This window comes from Mustelus asterias, chromosome 12 (assembly GCF_964213995.1).
Source record: "Mustelus asterias chromosome 12, sMusAst1.hap1.1, whole genome shotgun sequence".
Classification (NCBI taxonomy): domain Eukaryota; kingdom Metazoa; phylum Chordata; class Chondrichthyes; order Carcharhiniformes; family Triakidae; genus Mustelus; species Mustelus asterias.
The window spans coordinates 27,819,102-27,841,557 of NC_135812.1; the positions used below are offsets into that span (position 1 = coordinate 27,819,102).

Below are 22,456 nucleotides of genomic sequence, written 5' to 3' on the forward strand. Positions count from 1 at the left end.
GACCTGGATGAGGAAGCAGAGGGATGGGTTGGTAAGTTTGCCGACGACACGAAGGTTGGTGGGGTTGTGGATAGTCTGGAGGGATGTCAGAAGTTACAGTGGGACATAGATAGGATGCAAGACTGGGCGGACAAGTGGCAGATGGACTTCAACCCAGATAAATGCGTCGTGGTCCCATTTGGTAGGTCAAATGGGATGAAAGAGTACAATATAAAGGGAAAGACTCTTAGTACTGTAGAGGATCAGAAGGACCTTGGGGTCCAGGTCCATAGGACTCTGAAATCGGCCCCGCAGGTGGAGGAGGTGGTTAAGAAGGCGTATGGTGTGCTGGCCTTTATCAATTGAGGGATTGAGTTTAGGAGTCCGGGGATAATGATGCAGCTATATAAGACCCTTGTCAGACCCCACTTGGAGTACTGTGCTCAGTTCTGTTCGCCTCACTATAGGAAGGATGTGGAAAAGATTGAAAGGGTGCAGAGGAGATTTACAAGGATGTTGCCTGGATTGAATGGCATGCCTTATGAGGATAGGCTGAGGGAGCTCGGTCTTTTCTCCTTGGAGAGACGAAGGATGAGAGGAGACCTAATAGAGGTGTATACGATGTTGAGAGGCATAGATCGGGTGGGCTCTGAGGCTTTTTCCCAGGGTGGAAATGTCTGCTACGAGAGGACACAGGTTTAAGGTGCTGGGGGGTAGGTACAGGGGAGATGTTGGGGATAAGTTTTTCACACAGAGGGTGGTGGGCGAGTGGAATCGGCTGCTGTCAGTGGTGGTGGAGGCGAACTCAATAGGGTCTTTTAAGAGACTCCTGGATGAGTACATGGAGCTTAATAGGATGGAGGGTTATAGGTAGGTCTAGAAAGTAGGGATGTGTTTGGCACAATTTGTGGGCCGAAGGGCCTGTTTGTGCTGTAGTTTTTCTATGTTTCTATGTTTCTAGAACTTCGATCATTGAGGTGTGAAAGTTGATGACTAAATGGCCCTCTTGACTTGTTCCACTACTTGTTCCGTGGGCTTGAGCCCATGGTGGCTTCACTTGTCGGTACTATGTCAAATTTGTCCTTGTGTTTAAAATAGCAAACAGGCTGTTTTCAAATGTGTTCTTCCTGAGAATGTGATTTCATTTGTGCAAATGAAGAATTAGTATTTGCTCACCACACACCTGTGACAGTGCATTTTCAGCACTTGTTAAGCCAAGAGCTACCTATTACTAAATACTTGTAAGTTCAGTTGTGCCATGTACGTTCTTTGTGGTATACGTCTGAATGAAAATAGAGAAAATCCTGATCTAGCCAGACTGCATTCCAAATTGCACGCTTGTCGTCTTAGTGGTGGGCACTGCTGCTTCACAGCGCTAGGGATCTGGGTTCTGTCTGTGTGGAGCCTACATGTTCTCCCCATGTCTGTGTGGGTTTCCTCCGGGTGCTCCGGTTTCCTCCCACAGTCCAAAGATGTGCTGGTTAGGTGCATTGGCCATACTAAATTCTCCCTTCGTGTATCCGAACAGGCGCCGGAGTGTGGTGACTAGGTGATTTTCACAGTAACTTCATTGCAGTGTTAATGTAAGCCTACTTGTGGCACTAATAAGTAAATTTTAAAACTTTATCAAATGAGTCTGATGTGAGGGTGAACAAATCAATCTTCCTAATCATCGGTGTTTGGGAGCAATTTTCTCTCCTTACAGATGCTGCCAGACCTGCTGAGATTTTCCAGCGTTTTCTCTTTTGGTTTCAGATTCCAGCATCCTCAGTAATTTGCTTTTATCCAGTGTTTGGAAGCAATTTATTTCCCTGTTTTTGACCAAGAATATCATTGGTGCAACATAAATGGTGATTAAATTATTAACCCATTCTCTACGACTAATTTTGGTTGTGGCTTAGAGGCAAGTGGCCAGAGCTCCCAACAGAAATGGAGGCAAGCCTCATTCAAGAATGCAACTTTGGTCCTTTAACATCACTGTAACCCAATTTCATTAACATTAACTTGCTGATCGTGAATTGCGCGGTATTAGTACTGAATAATAAAGGCTGGAAATTTGCAATGCTATTTAAATGGTCATTCACCTGCAAGCACTTAGAACCGCCTGGAGAATTGATATATAAAGAGCAAGAGGGTAGCCAGGGAGAGGGTTGGCCCACTCAAGGACAAGGGAGGAAATCTATGCGTGGAGCAAGAGGAAATGGGCGAGGTATTAAATGAATACTTTGCGTCAGTATTTACCAAAGAGAAGGACTTGGTGGATGATGAGTCTGGGAAAGGATGTGTAGATAGTTTGAGTCATGATGCGATCAAAAAGGAGGAGGTATTGGGGTTCTTGAGAAACATCAAGGTAGACAAGTCTCCAGGGCCTGATGGGATATACCCCAGAATACTGAGAGAGACAAGAGAGGAAATTGCTGGGGTCTTGAGAGAAACCTTTGTATCCTCACTGGCTACAGGGGAGGTCCCAGAGGATTGGAGAATGGCCAATGTTGTTCCTTTGTTTAAGAAGGGTAGCAAGAATAATCCAGGTAATTACAGGCCGGTGAGCCTTGCATCAATGGTAGGGAAATTATTGGAGAGGATTCTTTGAGACAGGATTTATTCCCACTTGGAAATAAGTGGACGTATTATTTTGTGAAGGGGAGATCGTGTCTCACGAACTTGATCGAGTTTTTCGAGGAAGTGACGAAGATGATTGATGAGGGTAGAGCAGTCGATGTTGTCGACATGGACTTTAGTAAGGCCTTTGACAAGGTCCCTCATGGCAGACTGGTGCAGAAGGTGAAGTCGCATGGGATCAGAGGTGAGCTGGCAAGGAGGATACAAAATAAGAAGACAGATTTTTTACACAGAGTGGTGGGTGCCTGGAACTCATTGCTGGGGGAGGTAGTGGAAGCGGATACGGTAGTGACTTTTAAGGGGCGTCTTGACAAGTACTTGAATGAGATGGGAATAGAGGGATCTGGTCCCTGGAAGGATAGGGGGTTTTGGTTGAGTCGGGCAGCATGGTCGGTGCAGGCTTGGAGGGCCGAAGGGCCTGTTCCTGTGCTGTAATTTTCATCTTTGTTTTGTTCTTTAGTGAAGGATCTTTCTTTTGAAAATGTTAATATTTTCCCCTTCGCATTTTTATCAAATTTGTTTGCACAGTGGCTTTTGCTGCACTGGAGGGGGAGTGTGATTGGTCAATCCTCATTTTCTGTGGAAAGTGAAGGGACAGATGCAACAACATGTAGGGAGCAGCATGGAACAGCAATTGTCCCTGTAAAGAGGGAAGGGCTGAAGTTAACTAGCCTTATCATGTTCGTAGTGTCCACGGGTTTAGAGAGATTGCTGAATGCCAGCAAGCAATAGTTATGATCCCTGTAGAGACCAATAACTTTTAACAAGAGATATCAGCTTCCCACTGACCAACATAAAGAATTGTACAATATTTCACATTTTAAGACTTTGACTGTAACAAACAAATGCAAATGAACAGAAAATAGAAAACACTGAATTCCTTCCTTTTGTTCACACATAGCAAAATAAATGATTGGGATATCCACATGGGATTAAGCTAAAGAAAATATCATAAACAAATACTTTAAAAATGTGAGACATTTACCATATTGCAGATACTAAATTATTAAAATCATTCTTTTGGACCAGTAAGGCTGTTTAATATTAACGACTCAATATGCTGCCAAAAACCCAGTTACATCCCATTCAACAAGGTTTAGCTTTTTCACGGGTTTGTTCAGGATTGTAAGAATGGAAGTTCTAAGTTCAATGGTTTCTAATTGATTGAATTCTGGGGGTCCTTCACAGTGCACTCTCTGGAGGAGCACAGAATCACCGATAGCAATTTCCTGATATCCGCATTTAATTACATAAGGGATAAGTTACAAACATTGGTTTATAAATTAAGATGCGTTATAAACACAAAGGGCGGAATTTCCTGACTATGCTCGCCCCAAAACCGGAAAACCCCGTCCGAGGACAGTGTACCTTTGCATGGTCCGTTGCCCCGCCTGCTATGATTCCCGTAGCAGATGGGATGGGAGAATTCCGATGATAGTAAAATTAAACTATTTTGTACTGTTTGATTCCAGGCCAACAAACTAAGGACAAAGACGTTACGAAATACTTTGAATCCGGTCTGGAACGAGACTCTCACTTACTATGGGATCACTGATGAAGACATGGTACGGAAGACATTAAGGTAAAATTAAATTTTAATATCTTAAATTTTGAAGCAGTTTAATTCTTTTGCTTTGCCTATGGAGTGGAGGGAGGGGGGGAAGCTACTGGAATTTGATGAAAGGAGGGGAATAAGCACTTGCAGAAACGGGAGTTAATCTGCCTGGTCAGAATATATTTCTCGAAGGCTGGTCACGCTTGACCAACCTCATGGCAGTTTTTCAGAGAAGAAGAGAGAGGAGCCCTGAAAGAGGATGTGTTTATCTAGATTTTTAAAGAGGAGTTGACCAAGTAAGAGACTTGTAGCAAAGATACTGCACTTGAATTTCCAGAAAGCATTTGATAAGCATCAAAGGTTATTGCAAAAAAGAAGCTCGTGGTGTTCAGTCTAACATGCTAACCTGGATTGAAGATTAGCTAGCAGAAAACAGAGAGTATGCATAAATAAGTCTTTGATTGGCAGGATGTGATGAGTGGTGTCCCGCAGTGGGTCTGTGCTGAGGCCTCAACTTTTTACAGTTAATAGCAATTACTTAGATGAGGGGAGTAAAGGCATGGTAGCTATATTTTGCAGATGACAGAAGGATAGGTAGGAAAGGATGTTGCAAGACATACGGGCTGGAATTTTTCAGCCATTCATGCTCAGCTGCAAGTGAGCACAGAGAATTTGGCACTCAGCCAAAACACTTTTCACTGCAGTGGTGCCAGAGAATCCCATTGGTGTGTACGGCTGGAAAATTCCAGCCACAGAATTTGCAGATGGATGTAGATGGGCAGATGGAGTATAATGTGGGGGAAAAGTGAAGTTGTTCACTTTGGCAGGAAAAATAAAAAAGCTGAATATTACTGAACGTCTGCAGCATGTGGAGGTGGTGAGGGATTTACCATGCATGGATCACATAGTATGCAGGTACAGCATGTGTTGTACCTGTAAAACTTCATACTTTTGACCAGTTTACTTACTCAAAGGTTTTACCCCGGTGCCCTTATTTGCAAGATGGACAAAGGACAAACACAAGTAAAGGTTCAATAAGGTTATTAATAATACTATTAACCCTTAAATTACCCACATAAAACAAGAGGATACCCCAGATTCAAGTATACTACACGCAAAGATGGTTTGGTTAAACTGCGGGCCCGATTCTCTGAGTTCCTCTGGTCTGTCGTCATGAAGGTGAGTTTCAATGGCAGCTTCTTCCTTCCTTCTCTGGTCAGTCTTCCAGATGGTCAAGGTCACCTCCCTCCTCGAATCTTCGCTGTTGGTGTGTCTGGGATGTGTATCTTTATTCCCTTCCCTCCCCCCCTTTCCAGAAACTTCTCTGCTTCCGACCAATGAGGTCCCGGGAGGGGATCCCAATACCCAGTGGGTTTCTTGATGCTTGCCTGACAGGACAACGGGGCCCGCCCCCAGGTGTCCATCTCCATGGTATTACTTACATGTATTCTGTTGCCATGTAAGATAACTGCAGGGACTCTCAGTGACAGACAGTCTGGCCCAATCTGGAATTCTAGCAATAGGCTGGTGCATTTCAAAGGGGTGTGGTGATCTCCTGCTGGGTCTCAGTAGAGTGCAAGATCTTTGGGTGATTGATGGAACAGGCCAGACATGTTTCTGTGTCTTTGTATATTTGACCTTCGTTAAGTCTGGCTTGATTGTGTTTGATTTTAATATGCCCCAATTCTTTAATTTAGGATACTCAATTTAATCGGCCTTAAAACTTGGCCCTGATTATATTGCCACAGTTCCTCCTCTTGATCCAGTGAGCGTCAGCGAACCAGATCTCTCAATTACCAAACCATCTCAACGAGCAAATACCCCGAATCCGGGATTGACGGTATCATCCCTAACCCACAATAATAACAAATTTAAATGAAGTAAGATAATAAAAGAAGCAATAAAGGAACAATACATCAATCGGGTATACAAAACAAAGCAATAAACAGTATAAAATGACAAGTCACTATACATTTTGCAATATAGACAGAAGAGTAATAAGATTCTTGATTATAGAGCCTTTCCTGATGTCGGATGGTTCTTGCCGAGTCCAGGTGTTGAAGGAATTCCTCCTTCCATCAGGCGAACTTAAACGTGAGGATGGTTAGGTACACTGCCATAACTAGGATTCCTATTATGGCCAGATGTGACAGAATGCGGGCCCATGGGTGGATTTGGACCTTGAACCCCAGTCCCAGAGGTCCTCCCACCATGTAGTGACTCTAATTTCACTAATGTTCTTTTTTATTTCCCCTGTTTGTTGCATCACTTTGACAAACGTCTTGTGTGCTGTGATCAATTGTGTCCGAATTTGTTGAAGTTTCTTGGGTAGAAGTGTTATCCCGGTATCAAATTTTTCAAAATAGTCCCCCAAGCTTTTGTCTCAATTCTTCGCTAGCATTTGAGTGTTTTCTCTCTTCTGTGCATGTCTACCATCTCAATCAATCCTATCCTAGCGGGAATGTGTGGTTTAATGCAAAAGGTAGTGTTATGGATGTTACATATGGCTGCCCCATACTGGTAATTTTCTCGCAAGATTGTAATGCAATATTCTTCCTCCCCCTGTAAGCTACCCGGGTGACATCCCATTTCAAATTTCCAGTGTACAGTTTTTAGGTCAGTGGTTGTTCTGAATCCACATAGGGCATGTTCATTTTCATACACCGGAAATGGGCAAACGACCGTTTTGTCTGTGTTCACATTTCTCCAGACTGGTGCCGATGAGTTTCCCTCCTTTCTCAACCACTTATAGTAGAGTCCCCTGGTATCCCATCCACATCCCTCCTTTAATGATCCCTATATTTTCGGCTTCAAAAAGTCTCAATCCGACCTTATCTTTTAATATTACCGGGATCCCCAACACCATTCCTAGTGCAGTCCCCGGGGTTCCTCTACAACCATCGTTAGACCAGACCTTGGTTAGTTGCTGTATTTGGCAGTTAGTAACATTGGGGTGTCTTTTCCCCCGGTGTTCAATCTGTTCATCACTGACCCAGGAAGGAACTTTCCCCCTGCTAACCTGGTCAAGGTTCTCTTGTAGTTGCTTGACCATCCATTGCCCATAGATGCTACACAGGGTTCGGTTCTGTTGCCTGGTATCATCTTCCACCCTCCCTCGGGCGATCTGATTAATAGTTTGGGCATGTCCTTCTAGTACAGTAACCATAAGGCTACTGGCCCTCTTCTCAGCCAAATCCCCCTCAGCATCTTGCCGGGCTTTTTCATTTAAGCTATCCAAGATCTGTTTAACTTGTCGGGTTAGGACTCTGAGCTTATTATCAGCCAGATTCAGCGCGTTAATGGTGGATACTCCCACCCTGTATGCAGTCGCCAGATCGTTCAGGATTTCCCCCCTCTTGTGTCTCTTCCCCTTTGTGTGTCCCAGTCTCTCGGCTTAGTAGCCTCTGGGTCAAATGAAGGTACTATTTTCTAAGTGGGGAGGGGCACCAGTCTGGTAATTGTGTTCAGGCTAAATCTAACACTACCAGTACCAATTCGTAGTGTGTGTTGTTGAATAATATTTTCCCTGTATTTTTTAGTATCAATCCATTTTGGGGCCCTGGGGTGGTTTCAGGACAGTGGGGAGGGGTGTGCTACCAGTTGGTCTTAACCCATTCTTAATTTCATAGTATATGTACTTGTTCTGAATAACCTTACTGGGGCACTTGCTGAGATCACATCTTGAATACTGTGTAGAGTTTTGGTCTTTTTTAAGGAAAGATGTAAATGTATTGGATATGGTTCAGAGGATATTTACTTCTGCACTGTAGAGATTGTACACGTTTTACTGGGGCAAGACGGAGGGATAAAGGCAATGGAAGATTCCAAAAGGAGGGCATTGAAAGACACAAGACCAACTGAAGAGCAACAAGAGAATTGCAGAATGGAAATGAATCAACACTTTGTCTGAGGCTGACTTGACCAACAGTGAAGCCAAAAAGGGTTTAGCTGAAGTTAAGACAAGTTGGAATGAAGATTTCATTTGTGAAATGTATATATCCACTGAGAACATGTAGAATTTCTCTCAGAAGAAATGCTGAATTAACGACTTCAAAAGAAACCAGGACCTATCGAACATAAAGAGGAATCAGCAAAAAGAATTAAAGCTCTCGAGAAGACATTAAAACAAGGTGAAATGACTGATAGCAAACTTGGAAAAAAAGTTACAAAAAATTTACAAAATGAAGTTAAGGAGAAATTAACGAGATGATATAGCATCAGCTGAACTCCATAAAAAGCATTAGAGTTTAGGACTAATTACCTTGGTAATTGAAGATATTATAAAGGAGTTAAAAGGGGAAGGATCGGGTGGTTGTGGTGATGTTCCCTTAAAGAGCATCACAGCAGAAGAGGTTCACCTGGCTTGAGGGACTAATTGGGACTGAATGGGTCATCACCCCAGGGGGTGGAATCCTCTCTTAGGCAGAAGACAGTCTGAGACATGTAGGGGCTGGGACAACCGGTGGGCTGCTCTTGGGCAATCGGGAGGCTGTCGGCCTCTGTGCAGTTTTTCCTTCTTAATAAATACCGTTTGTGTTCTTGATGAAGTCTGTGAGCGTGCATCATTAGTTATAAATATTAAAATTTGCTAATAGAAGTATATTTCAATGTCATTGCAAAACCATTTTGCTTTGAAGTGTGGAATACCCTTGTGGGATACTAACCAAATAGTTTGGAATTCAAGAAGAAGAGACACATTGGATTTGAAACATTAACTCTGTTGCCATCTCCACAGATGCTGCTGAGTTTTTCCAACACTTTCTGTTTGCATTTCATCTTTGGTTTAGCTGTGTTTCTTTGTTGTAGCAGTGGGTGCATAGAAACATCCTTCAAGCGCCTGCAGCAAAAATAATCAATGTACTAGGAAACATGGTGTGTTGGTGTATCTTCAATATGAATGCGCATCTTTTTTTATTATTTTGCTTAGTGCTTTCTTATTATTCTCTTTGTGAATAGTAAATGGCTGGCGTAGAGATGGGAGTACACATGAGTGAATTGCAATTAGTGTGGTACAGGGAAGCAAGCTGTTAGGGCAGAGATCACACATGGAGATCAGCTCTCGGGTCAGAAAGGAAGTTGCGGATAAAAAGTAACTAAGGGAAAGATAAAAACATAGGTTCACATGGATGATAACAGAGATATAATCACTGGCTCAGATCATCAGGTCTCCAGGTCATTGGACACCAGACACCAAGATGGGACCCCTCAGAGGTCTCAATGGATTAACTCTGCGGGAATTGTTGGGAAGTGGGAAGCTCAAACCTCCGATGAAAATTACTCTGCTCCCTGGGACCCTGCGGGAAAAAGTCGCCAAACTCTGAGTTAGACTCAGAGACTTTAGACGGTTCTGACTTGCTTACCAGAATAGTTGCTCAGCAAATGTTCAATGGAAAAGTTCTAATCTAACTCCTGGGTAATTATATAACTGATTCAGCTCCCCCCTTGACACCCAACTCTCCCCCCAATCCCCCACCACCTGACCTGGCTTGGCCTCTCCCGCTATCCAGCTGCCATCCTGCCACCTTACCCACTCTCGATTTAATCTTGCCTGGTGTATGGAAGAAGCAGTTTTCAGGGGGTTGAGTAGTGATTTTCCATTTTCCCATTTCACGCTGTCTTAAGCAGTGAGCAGTTTTCTTTCAAATAGCAATAACCAGAAAGATAGCTTGGTGTGTGTCACTATGCTGCCCTGATACCTCTAAGGGATGGATTTGGCTACAGCTCAGTTTAATAGGGTGAAAGTCTGTTCTTTATCTGCCAAGTCCAAGTTCTTACATTTTTGGCTTCCTTTATTCCATTTAACTTAGTTTTTTTTAAAATTCTGTGTTTCAGGCTACACTTGTATATAACACCTAGGTAAGGGCATTTTTGAGACTGCTTCCCATTTCCTTCAAATCCAGTGTGTCTTGATAAGGATAACCCTTTTTAGGTTCTTTCAACCTTCACCGGATCCTCTCCGTACCTTCAAAAGTATAAAAACACTACAAAAGATTGAAGTGTTTTGGACATTAACTGTGAAAGGAATTTAATAGATAATAATGGAACAAGTGAATAACACTAGCAAGAGATATATAGTTACGATGGCTGTTAAACTTTACTCATTGCTGGATTAATTCAAAACTGATATTTGAACCACTAATGCTAATGACTAGAATTATTTTTTGTCGTCTTTTTAAATCCTTTCTTCACCAAACAAAGAAATTGTCGAGCTCATCTTATTCCCTTTTCGGAGGATCTAGATTAAACTCGTAGATTACACAGAAATGTAAGCAGCCAGAAATACGCACCAAGAGAATGAAGCCGATATTGAGAGAGGTGATTGAAAGCTTGATCAAGAGGGGGAATTTTAACCTTGGATCTCAAATGAGAAGAGGCAAAGTCATTGACGTAGATAATTTCAGAGTTTAAGGCCAAAGTGGCTGAAGGCACAGCTTCAGTAAAGATTCTGGAATTTGAAGATCATGGACAACACCGAGGGCTGACGAAGGGTCATCTAGACTCAAAACATTGGCTCTTTTCTCTCTCCACAGATGCTGCCAGACCTGCTGAGATTTTCCAGCATTTTTCTGTTTCAGATTCCAGCATCTGCAGTATTTTGCATTCATCAGAGGGTTGTATGGCCGGAGAAGGTGGCAGAAAAAAGGAGAGTTGAAGGAATTTGAACGTGATGATGAGAATTTTAAATTTGAGCTGTTAGGGATATCAGAAGCCAAAAAAGGTCACTGAGCTTGGTGGGTGGGTGATAAAGACTTGGGCTGGAATCTTACCACTGTTCACAATGGCGGGGTTTCCCACCCTGCCACAGTGAATGGAGCTTTGACTGACCGCCAAATTCTCCAACCTCGCTGCAGCATCTGTGTGGCGTGAACGGGCGGCAAGATCGCACCCTTGTCCGAGTTATGGTACAAGCAGAAAAGCTTTGAGGAGTTGAGGTTAGTGGTGAGTGTGGGTCACGGGGAGATATTTCTCTTTATCTTGGCCCCAAGCAGTGGGGTTAGAGCATTGAGATAGAGTGAGATATTGTCCCATTTTTAAAATTTCAGCTTCACTGAGGCTAAAGTTATACACTTTGGGACACAAAGTGTTCCAATTCTAGCCAGTAACTTTACGTCATCCTCTGCTTTGCTGGAAGCAAATTAAAGTACAGCATGCTCCCTCGCTGTTGTATATTGCAATGAGATTGGAGGACCAGAATGATTGCAAAGAGCTATATAAATGCAAGTACTTTCATATTCTTCAACAGCAGAAATTATACTTCTCTGCATTTGCTGTGAGCATTGCAACATTGGTTTCTTTAGTTAATTATCAAATCCAGTAAAGAAAATCTTTCATTATTGTTAAGCTAACCGTGCCTTAAGAGTTGTGGTCAACTATTTTAAGAATAGATGAAGGTAATGCTTCAGTAGCTGTTCAGTCCATTACATACAATAAACATATTTTGAGATGCCCTGCAATTTGTCTAAATAGAGCATTTTGAAAGAAATTGAACAGTATGTTTGCCCCTAAACACCCACCCCACCCACACCCCATCCACCCCCTACACCATCTCTGCTTAATTCAACATCTAAGTCAAGATACCTTCAAACTCAAACAAATCTTGATCAGCTTAATTTCAAAATTCAGTCACAGGATGCGAGTGTCGCTGGCAAAGCCAGTACTTTTTGTCATCCCTAATTTCCCTCGAGCAGGTAGTGGTGAGTCGCCACCTTGAACCGCGGCAGTCCATGTGGCGTAGTGAGACCCACAGTGCTGTTAGGGGGAGAGTTCCAAGATTTTAAACCAGCATTTGGTTTGAAAAAAACAAACCACACTCGTATGGAAGGGTTACAGACTGTGAAGATTGAGATGTTTGATTTCAGTGTATTGCTTTTCAGTTTGCTTTCCATTCTCTGTTAAATTGTGGAGATAGGTGGTAATAGGAAACCATGACAAATGAGTATTCTGTATGTCTGGTAATAAATCAAATGATGCACTTTGCAGAGTGGTCTGAAGTCTGTAGGAGTCATTAATTTGCACTGGAAACAAAATTAGATGGAAATAATTAGCTGGAAGTACTCGTGTTCCGATATCTGCAATTAATTTCGGGAAATGTATATTGGAACTTGCTATTGTGTCTGGGGTTTGACATAACGTACCATTCTTGGCCTGTTTGAGTTATTTTGCATTGATCAACCCAAATAATATTAGCAATGAAAATTTAATTTTGTGAGCAGCCTGATCCGCGGAATTGGTCAAAAGTCATTCTTTGCTGAGACGGGGGTATAAAGAAAAGAATATTTGATTTGAATTTTGTCCACATAATAACAACAAATACAAAGCATGAAAATAATAGTCACACCCATTTCAATAGTTGGTTATGACCAAAAAAAGTAATTAATTTCTCTGATGAAGGGTCTTCCAGATTTGAAACGTTGGCTCTATTCTCTCTCTACAGATGCTGTGGAGATATTCCAGCATTTTCCGTTTTTGTTTGATTCCTGCATCCACAATAATTTGCTTTTTTAATTAATTCCAGGCTTGTGAAAGATCACACTTAGCCAGCTTTAATGTAGCATAGCATAAGTTCGTATCTCGTTTGAGAATTTTTGGAGTCTTTTCAATTGGTACAGCATCATTATAGGTAGTAACATCGTAACTACCTACAGTGCCCAAGTTGGTGGTGGAAGCAGAGCCCTAAACTCTTTTTAAAAAGAACTTGGATCTGCATCTTAAGGCTATGGGCCAGACACAGGAAGGTGGGATTTAGAAAGGGCAACTCAGGCTGGCATGGACCAGATGGGCCGAATGGCCTCCTTCTGTGCTGTAACTTTTCTATGGTTCTATGTATGCTTTCTATAGAAAGAATCAGTCTTTCTGCACCACATGTAGTCACATAATTGGTCAAAGTTGAATGCTTCTGTGTCTCACTACTTCCACCATTTTTTACACTATTACATAGACTATACAGCAGAGAAACAGACCCTTTTAACAAACTCGTCTGTAACTGGTACAAAGCAAAATACAGCTTCTACTGGAAATCTGAAATAACAACGAAATGCTTAGCAGGGTAGGCAACATCTGTGGAGAGACAAACATAGTTGACATTTCGGGGCAATGATCTTAATCAGAATTAGCCTGTGCTCGTGTTTAAACCTCACATCTGTCTCCTCCTATTCTATCTGTTTTGTTCCAGCCTTTCCGCATATCTTTCCATTCCCCGTTCCCTCATGCAGTTGTCTGGTCTGCTGTTGGAAGCATCTGAGCTCTTGTTTCAACTGCTTCCTGCGTTAGAAAGTTCAATATTTTAACCATTCTCAGTAAAGATTAAAGAGGGAGGAAACAATGGAAGGATTCCTTATTGGATACAAGACCAAGAGGGATGAGAGGAGGCTTGTGTGAAGCATAAACACTGGCATGGACCTGTTGTGCCAAATATTATTTTCCAAGTAATAGGGACGCTTTTTATTTTTTTTCTTTTAAAATGTAACACCACACACACAGTTGTGCTGAACAGAATTTATGAATTGGATATCCATCCTGGGCGATTATAAGGTAGTCTCGTGGTTATGTCTATGAATTAGTAGATCAGAGACCAGGATGTAATGGTCTGGAGATAGAAGTTCAAATCCCATTACATCAGCTGGGGAATTTATATTGTTAGTCATTAGGTTGGGTGCATTGGCCATGCTAAATTGCCCCTTTGTCTCGCGGAGTATGTAGGTTAGAGGGATTAGCAGGGTAAATATGGGGATAGGGCCTGGATGGGATTATTGTCAGTGCAGGCTCCATAGGCTGAATGGCCTCCTTCTGCACTGTAGGAATTCTATGATTAATTAATTTAGTTAATTAAGTCTGGAATAAAAAGCTAGCATTAGTTAAGCAATGATGGAACTACCAGATTGAATGACACTCATGTCTACTGGGGAAGGAAATCTGCTGCCTTTACCCAGTCTGGCCTACCTGTGACTCTTAAGTGGCCTAGCAAGCCACTCAGTTTACTCAAGAATACACCTCTGATTAGGGATGGGAATGAACATTGGACTTGCAAGTGATGCTCACATCCTGGGAATTAATTTTTAAAAAATGCTTGTTGTGTCCTTATCTACAATGTGAGGATGTTCCTATCTATGATATGAAGATTTGGTCTCAAATGAGTCCTTCGTAATTGTCTTATGTTCGTAGTTGACAGGTATCGGGCGCAATTTTACTGGCCGTTCACGCCAGGTTCCCAATGCAGTGAGGTCAGAGAATTTGGCGCCGAGCTAAATTCCATTCACTGCACTGGGGTGGAAAAATCCTGCCGGTGTGAACGGCCGTAACATTCCAGCCATCATCTCTGTTTCTCTTCTCCTGTAACTCCCGATCATATTTCTACTTAGAAAACTTATGTTATTCATCCATCCAACATGATGAATGCCAATTTATTTCGTTTACGTTGTTCTTATCTCCCTCTACTGTTTTCTGCTTTAATAGATCTTAATTTGTGTCTTAATCATTACTTCCAGCCATGACTAGTCTACCTCACTCCTGGCTAGCCCCCCTCATTCTACCGTCCATAACTTGCTGTCATCCAAAACTCTGCTGTCCTTGCACCAAATTGCCATTCATTCATTAACCCTATGCTTGCTGACCTAATTGGCTCCTGGTTTTTTTTTAAAATGCCTCAATTTTATAATTCTCATCCCTGTTTTCAAATTCCTCTGGCCTTGCACCTCTCAATTCCTGTAATCTTCTTCAGCCCCACAACCCCATGGCACACCTGCTCTCCTCTAATTCTGGTCTCCCGAGCATTCCTCATTTCAACTGCTTCACCTTGGTGGCCATACCTGCAGCTGCTTAGGCCCTAGGTTCCAGTATTCTATCCCTCAACCTCTCTCTGCCTCTCTACTTTGCTTTTCTCCTTTACGATGCTCCTTAAAATCCACCTCTGTGACAAAGGTTTTGATTGTCTCCTTATGTGGCTTGGTATATGTTTTGCTTTATAAGTAGCTTGGGACATATTTATTATCTTAAAAGTGTTAGATACATACGAGCTGTTGTTGTTGCCTGTCTTTCTCTCTGTTCTTTCTACTTTGTACCTGGACAAAAAAAAAACTTGACTCAAATAATTAAACTTTAACAACATAACGGTTACTGGTGAAACTTCCTTTATTTTGGTCCAAGAATTTATCTTGGCTATAACCCCCCTCAGGGGAGCCTCGCAGCAATAAGGCATTTCAAAACAAGATTGTTAAATTAATGTCACTTCTAGGACCAATTCTGTGCAGTGAGATCTGCACTCACTACACACTCAGTTGAAATGGTCCCTGTAGTAACTTAGCTCCACCAGTTATAAAAGAACAAACATCTATTAACAACAACAATATACAGAGCAATGCAGATTCAAAGCCTACAGTGATGCTTCCTGGATAAAACTGCTAGGACAAGCCCAAACAAGTTGGAGTGAAGACCCAATATGGTCATCCCAGTTCATGTGAGCCTTTCAGAAGATCACCCTCTAAAGGGGCAAGACACCACATCCCTAACTCATTGACAGAAGATCTTTGTAGCCAGCTGAATGAAGCATCTTTTTTCCATCAATTGGACGGATGAAAATGTGCAGTCTTCACCTAAGCGCCCATCCCTTGCATATTTCCGATACGTAGATACATTTGCTATATTTGGATCTGCAGCTTGGAAAACTTTGACGGCATGTCTCTTTCAGCAATGTTTAAGTTTATGTACTCCCAAGCAACTATTAGCCTCTACGCCCTTCAATTCTAAAGCGTGCATTCTGAAATGAGTTCAATAATTGACCGATCCAACTTTAAAATGTAAAGCTTAATAAAGACCATGTAACATATAAAACATACGTACTGTCCTCTGTTTGTCTGCTACCACCGCTTTTTTGAGATTAACACATTGGGCGAAATCTTGAGCTGGCGTTTGCTGTCTGCGAGGTTGTCGATGGGCACACAAGATTTGGAAGTTGCAGTTCTAGCAAGAACGTGACTTCAGATCCTCACTGCCTTGCACTGGCGACATCATCGGGTTCTCACTCATAACAAGTGTGAACTGGCTTTGCATGCATTTGCAAGCAATTTAATCTCATTAAACAGCCACCCCCCTGCACTGTATCTTGACCCCTCACCATGGGCGCGATTTTCCCGTCCTGTTGCGCTGATCGAGTAGCATAGTTGGGTGGGAAATCCCAGCAGGAGAGAAAAAATCTGGTTCACGCCCGGCAGGTTGCGGTCTTCCCGGGCCGTTTTTTTGTGACATGATCAGCCTCCAGTCCAGGAAGGGAGCGAGGATGATTTAAATATTCATCACCTTATTTAAAACTGCTTAGCGATGTCAGTTGCCTTTCCGACTTCACTGGTGGAGGTTCTCACAGGCGAGGATCACAACTAGTCCCCACCGATGGAGACATGATGTGATGGCTTCGCTGGTGGGACCGGAGGCCATTGAGTTGTCCTCCCCCGGGCTAGTCTGGGGCAGAGGGGACAGTGCCCCTAGGGTCGTGCCAGCCTGGAACCCTGGCACTGCTCACCATGCACTAGGCAGTGCCAAGGGTTGGGGCCTGAGGAGGGAGGGCCTCATTGGGAGTGGGGGGGTAGGCCAGACCGGTGTGTTTGGAGGGGGGGGGGGAGGAAGAGAGAGAGGGGAGGCCAGACTGGGGTGTGAGGGGGGGGCGAGGCCAGACCGGGGTGTGGGGGGGAACGGATTCTGCATGGGGAGTAGGGGTTAGTGGTGGGTCCGGCAATCGGCTGGACACTTAGAGTTTTGGGGGAAAATTCCACCCCATATCTTTAAATCACGCTGACATGATGTCATGTTGGGCAGGGTTTACAGACATTCATACAGACATGAATCTATCATGGAGATCAGCCTGGGAGGTGTCAAGGTAAGTATTGCACCCAGAGGAGAGGGAGATGGTCTGGCACTGCCCCTCGGCACAGGTTGGCGCCATGCCCATGATTGTGGGTGGAGGGTGGGTAATGAGGTAAATGCTGGCTCCAATCGGGGGTGGGGTGAGGGTAGGTTTCTTGCAGTTTTGATCAGGGTGCCCTTTAAAGATGGTGTCCCAATGTCTGAGCAGCCGGGATTTGTCGGCGCGTTTAGGCCCCGCCCTTCTATGATGGCGTGAATCACACCACTTGATTTTTGTTTGAGCAGAATGTGGTAGAATCGAGAGAGAAAACAATTGGTTTTCTCACCAGAAACAACACTGCCATTTTTTGGTAAGACTCCCCCCCCCCCCCCCCCCCCCCCCCCCCATAAAATAAGCAAAATCCTTAGGAAAATCAATTCAAGTGACTGTTTATCGCTTCCAGTGACCAGTTATACTGTAGCAATTCCAGCCCAGGAATGGATCAGCTACCCATCTTCCTGGCTAGAACTTGGAAGACTTTGGTGTAAAGTGCTTGTTTGCATAACTCGCATTTAAAAATTTGCATATTGGCTTTGGGCTTTGGCTGTAGCTGATTTTGGGCACAGATTCACAGGGTTCAGGCTGTCCCTAAGTTAATTTGAGTTCGTTTACTTGGTTGGTATGAAAAGATATACCTAACGTGCATAAATGATGGTTTGATGGCTTCAACATTTATATTATAGATTCTGTATAAATTGACTACAAGAAAGATGATGGCACATGTTCTGTGCATTTATTGGTTCCTGACTGTTTTATGATGGCTCTAGCATTCGATGTACTATATGCCAATAAGATTCGGGAGCACATTTGAGTGTAAGTTGTTATTGGTCAGATTGTGAGAGGGCAGAGTTCTCCCAACTGGGGAGTAAGTCCCGTGGCGGGGTTGAGACTATCCTGGGGCGTGCTTGACATCTCACCTCGTTGGCCAATGGGCGTGGTGAGCTGGTAAATCGCGCGAGAGCCGTGAAATCGTGTTCCCTCCTGATTTCTCGCCTCTTCTGATCTTACCGGCGTCGGGTCTCTGGCGCGATCAACTTTGCATCCAAAAAGGGCGCAAGGCTGATCTCACTATTTAAATTCTATTTAAAATTGAATTTAAATATTACAAGTGAGCCTGGGACGTAGTCATCTCGGCTCATTTGCTTCTGTGGCCTTGCTGGTGAAGGTCTTCACCAGTGAGGACCGCGTATGGTCCCCATCATTGGGGGCTGTCATGATGGCCTCGCCAGTGGGACCGTAGGCCACTGAGGCCCCCTCGGGAGGTTGAGGACGGGGGGTTCCGTTCTGCCACTGCCAGCCTGGCACTGCCCACTAGGCACCTTGGCACTGCCAGCCTGGCACATGTGCAGTGCCAAGGGGGCAGGGCCTGAGGGGGTGCAGGGCAAACGGAAGGGAGCGACCCGATTGGGTGGGACACTGCGTGCCCTGTAACCGCAAACGGGCAGAATGTTGCACACTCTGGAACAAGTGATCGTCTGGCCTGTCCGGGGAAGTTGGGTGGGCGATCGAGCGACCAGTGTGGTTGTGGGGGGGGAGGAGATAGGTGATCAATCGGTTCATGTGGGGGTGGGAGCATGCCCGATCCATGCCTGGGGCGGATCAGCCGTGGAGCCCCGCGATAGCGGGGGGATGGGGACTATCAGCCGCGAAGGCCAGTGGTAAGTGTTCTGTGCCATTACAGAGAACAGTGAGATGTGAATGTGCCCAATGATGCGCTCTGCTCCAATCTGCCAGCTTTCGGTGAGTTTAGGTCTTTTGCCCCTCCCCCTGCTGGCAGGAAACAGATCTTGCATTTTTTTTTCGCCAAGTGAGGTGGGAAATCTTTTTTTAACCCCCAAAAAAGTGCTCTCTCTTGTTTTCATGCTCATTCGGCACTAAGAATGTGTTTGCTCTGATTGTTCCCACTCTGGGGGCAATCTGAGGCTGGAAGATGAATCTTCTCCAGGACACAGGAATCTGGAAGATCCCACTGTACATTCTCCCCAACCCACTGCTGTGATGTTCCAGGGTCCAGCAGCCTCCATCCCCGCAGGCATTGTTCAGACGAGCCCTGACATTTGCGTGGCACATTGTTCCAGATGTGTTTTCCCATTGGCACCGTGGGGAATCAGACATGGGTGGTTGCACCTTCACCTGCATCCCCTTAGCGGGACACAAATGAGTTTCACGCCAGCCTACAGTGGATTTCCCGATCGGCTGAGGCGGGCACCAGTGGAAGATTCCGCTGTAAATTCACCCCGATATAAAACTGATTTTTTGGCCTCCTGCCAAATTCTACCTCCCCTCCCCTCTTGCCATGAAACCCACTAGCGGATGCTTGGGAGAATTCTGCCTGTAGATTTTAGAGTAAATCAGATTCCAGCTGTGGGAACGAAATGTGATGAAAGCTAATTCCCTGATTGGATACTCAGAGTTAAAAGTTTATTTATTAGTGTCACAAGTAGGCTTACACTAACACTGCAATGAAGTTACTGTGAAAATCCTCCAGTCGCCACACTCCAGCGCCTGTTCGGGTACACGAGGCAGAATTTAGCATGGCCAATGCACCTAACCAGCAATTCTTTCGGACTGTGGGAGGAAACCGGAGCACCCGGAGGAAACCCACGCAGACACAGGGAGAACATGCAAAATCCACACAGACAGTGACCCAAGTCGGGAATTGAACCCGGGTCCCTGGCGCAATGAGACAGCACTGCTAGCCACCGTGCTGCAATACTAGTAATGAAAGTGTGAAACTGCAGCGCCTGATTTTCTGATCGCTTCAATTGGAGGAAATCAATGCCCATATCAGTGGTTCCTGCAATCGCTGCTTCTCAACAGGTTGCCAATATAATTATGTCTAAGACTTTAAAGATATATCCAATTAGATTTTTATTCTGATGTCAGTAATCAAGGTGAGATTCCGCGACAAGTGTTTTAAGATTTTTACTGTCAGTGATAATTGATTTTGAATCGATGGCAATATTCTTTGGTATAATTGGATGGAAATAATTTGTACTGCTTAATGTTGGTAAATAAAGCCTTTCGTGAGATGGGCGTTATTTTTCTAATTGGTCGGTCTACAACTTCTCGCAGGCTGTGTGCACACACTTTGGAAGCATGTTCCCATTATTAAGAATTATACTTCCCTGCACGCAGATCAGTTTTGTGCCTTTTGATCAATTTCTACTTCAAACGTTAAATCAATGTGCACTGGAGAAGCCTTGAGCAAGTGAAATAGTTGCATCTTAATGCTACTGAACTGTCAAGTATTTGAACAAAAATTGCCAGGTGTTTCCACACTGACAAGTGACATGAAATTTTAATTACACCTTGGCAAAGTAGCATTAAAGAAGCGCAGAGATCCTCACACCCAGACATCTTTCCAAGTGACTGACTGACTGAAAAAGAAGATACTTTCCAATGCTCCGTTAAGGATGGTCTTATAATGCAAGTACTGGGATAATTTTCTCTCATAAGCAAACACAAGCCAATTTGTGCACAGCAAGGCCCGATAAAGAAGGGATCATTTCTAGTTAATATTTTCTGGGGTGTTGGTTGAAGAAAGAATGTTAGCCAGGACACCAGCAAAATTCTCTGCTATTCCTCAAGCAATCCAGTGGGATCTTGTATATACAACTGAATAGATCCCAACAAAAAGTCAACACTGCCAGCAATATGGTACTCAGAGTATTGTGCGAAAGAGAAACATAGAGACAAGGAGTAGGCCATTCGACCCTTTTGAGCCTACTCCGCCATTCAGCATGATTGTGCCTGATCCTCTTTCTCAATGCCATGTTCCCGCTTTCTCCCCTTACCCCTTCATGACATTAAAATCTTTTAAAAAACTATCTTTCTTGAATACATCTGGTGACTTGGCCTTCACAGCCTTCTGTGATATAGAATTCCACAGGTTCATTATCCTTTCAGTGAAGAATGTTTTCCTCATCTCAGTCCTAAATGGCCTACCCCTCCCTTGGTTCTAGATTCCCCAACCAAAGAAAACATCCTCCCTGCATCTAATCTGTCCAGTCCTATTAGAATTTTATACACTTCAATCATCTCTCCTCTCGTCCTTCTAAACTCTCATGAATATAGGCCCAGTTGAACCAATGTCTCCTCATCGGCAGCCCGGTCCACCTCGGTATCAGTCTAGTTATGGTTAATCAGCTATGTTAGTTGGGCCACATCATCTGAATGTCTGACACAAGACTTCCAAAACAAGTTGCGTCACGTCAAGTGGTTACTGAGAGGGGCTGAGGAAAGATTTCAGGGATGTCCTCAAAACTTTGCTGAAAAAATGCAACCTCCCCATCGATTTGTGGGAATCTCTTGCTCGAGACTGTCCAAACCGGAAAAGAAGCATCCGTGAAGGTGCCAACCATTTTGAACATCTCCAGGAGGTCCAGGTGTAGGCCAAGTGCTAATTATTTATTTATTAGTGTCACGCGTATTCTTACATTAACACTGCAATGAAGTTACTGTGAAAATCCCCTAGTCGCCACACTCTGGCACCTGTTCGGGTACACGGAGGGAGAATTTAACATGGCCAATGCAGCTAACCAGCTCGTCTTTCGGACTGTAGGAGGAAACCGGAGCACCCGGAGGAAACCCACGCAGATTTGGGGAGAATGTGCAGACTCTGCACAGACAGTGACCCAAGTCAGGAATTGAACCCAGGTCCCTGGTGCAATGAGGCAGCAATGCTAATCACTGTGCCACCATGCCACCCATCCACTGTGACACCGCAGAAGGAGCGTCCCAAAATCCGAGTATCTTGTCCACCCAGCATCATCTAGCACTACCTGCCCCACCTGTGGCAGAGTGTGCAGATCCAGCATTGGACTTTTTAGTCACCTCAGGACCCAGAACCCCAGAGTGGAAGAAAGTCATCCTCGGTCCCGAGGGACTGAGAAGAAGTAGTAAAGAGTCAGCCTAGGTTAAGGACTGGAGTCGGTCTTGAACCCACAGCCATTTGATTTAGCTATTTGCAGTTTTCAAAATGATACTAATCTGGAACAGCAAGACGCTGAATCATGTTTTTGACACAATAACCGTAGTGGCTTGCATTTATATAATATATAGCATTGCCAACTTGCAAGTTGAGTGTCATTTTCCTGTTGCTCAATTGCAGCTCTTTGACCTTTCAACATGACTGGCAGTAAAACAGCTATCTGACTGAGAGCAGCATCAGTCACAGTGGCTGCATTTGGACAGAGAACTTCCATTTTCTGTGGAAGGAGCGCTTTCAGGGGAGCAGGACTGGCATCACCCGGGGAGCAGGACTGGCATCACCCGGGGAGCAGGACTGGCATCACCCGGGGAGCAGGACTGGCATCACCCGGGGAGCAGGACTGGCATCACCCGGGGAGCAGGACTGGCATCACCCGGGGAGCAGGACTGGCATCACCCGGGGAGCAGGACTGGCA

General features: G+C 44.2%; 1 protein-coding gene across 1 annotated transcript in view; it reads left to right on the top strand.

Moving 5' to 3' along the window:
* The window catches only part of LOC144501333 (double C2-like domain-containing protein beta), a 297,483-nt gene that overhangs the window by 153,667 nt on the left and 121,360 nt on the right, over positions 1–22,456 (top strand). Inside the window, exon 4 of the mRNA XM_078224962.1 lies at positions 4,074–4,183. Coding sequence (XP_078081088.1) covers positions 4,074–4,183 — 110 coding nt within the window. The remainder of the gene's footprint in view (positions 1–4,073; positions 4,184–22,456) is intronic.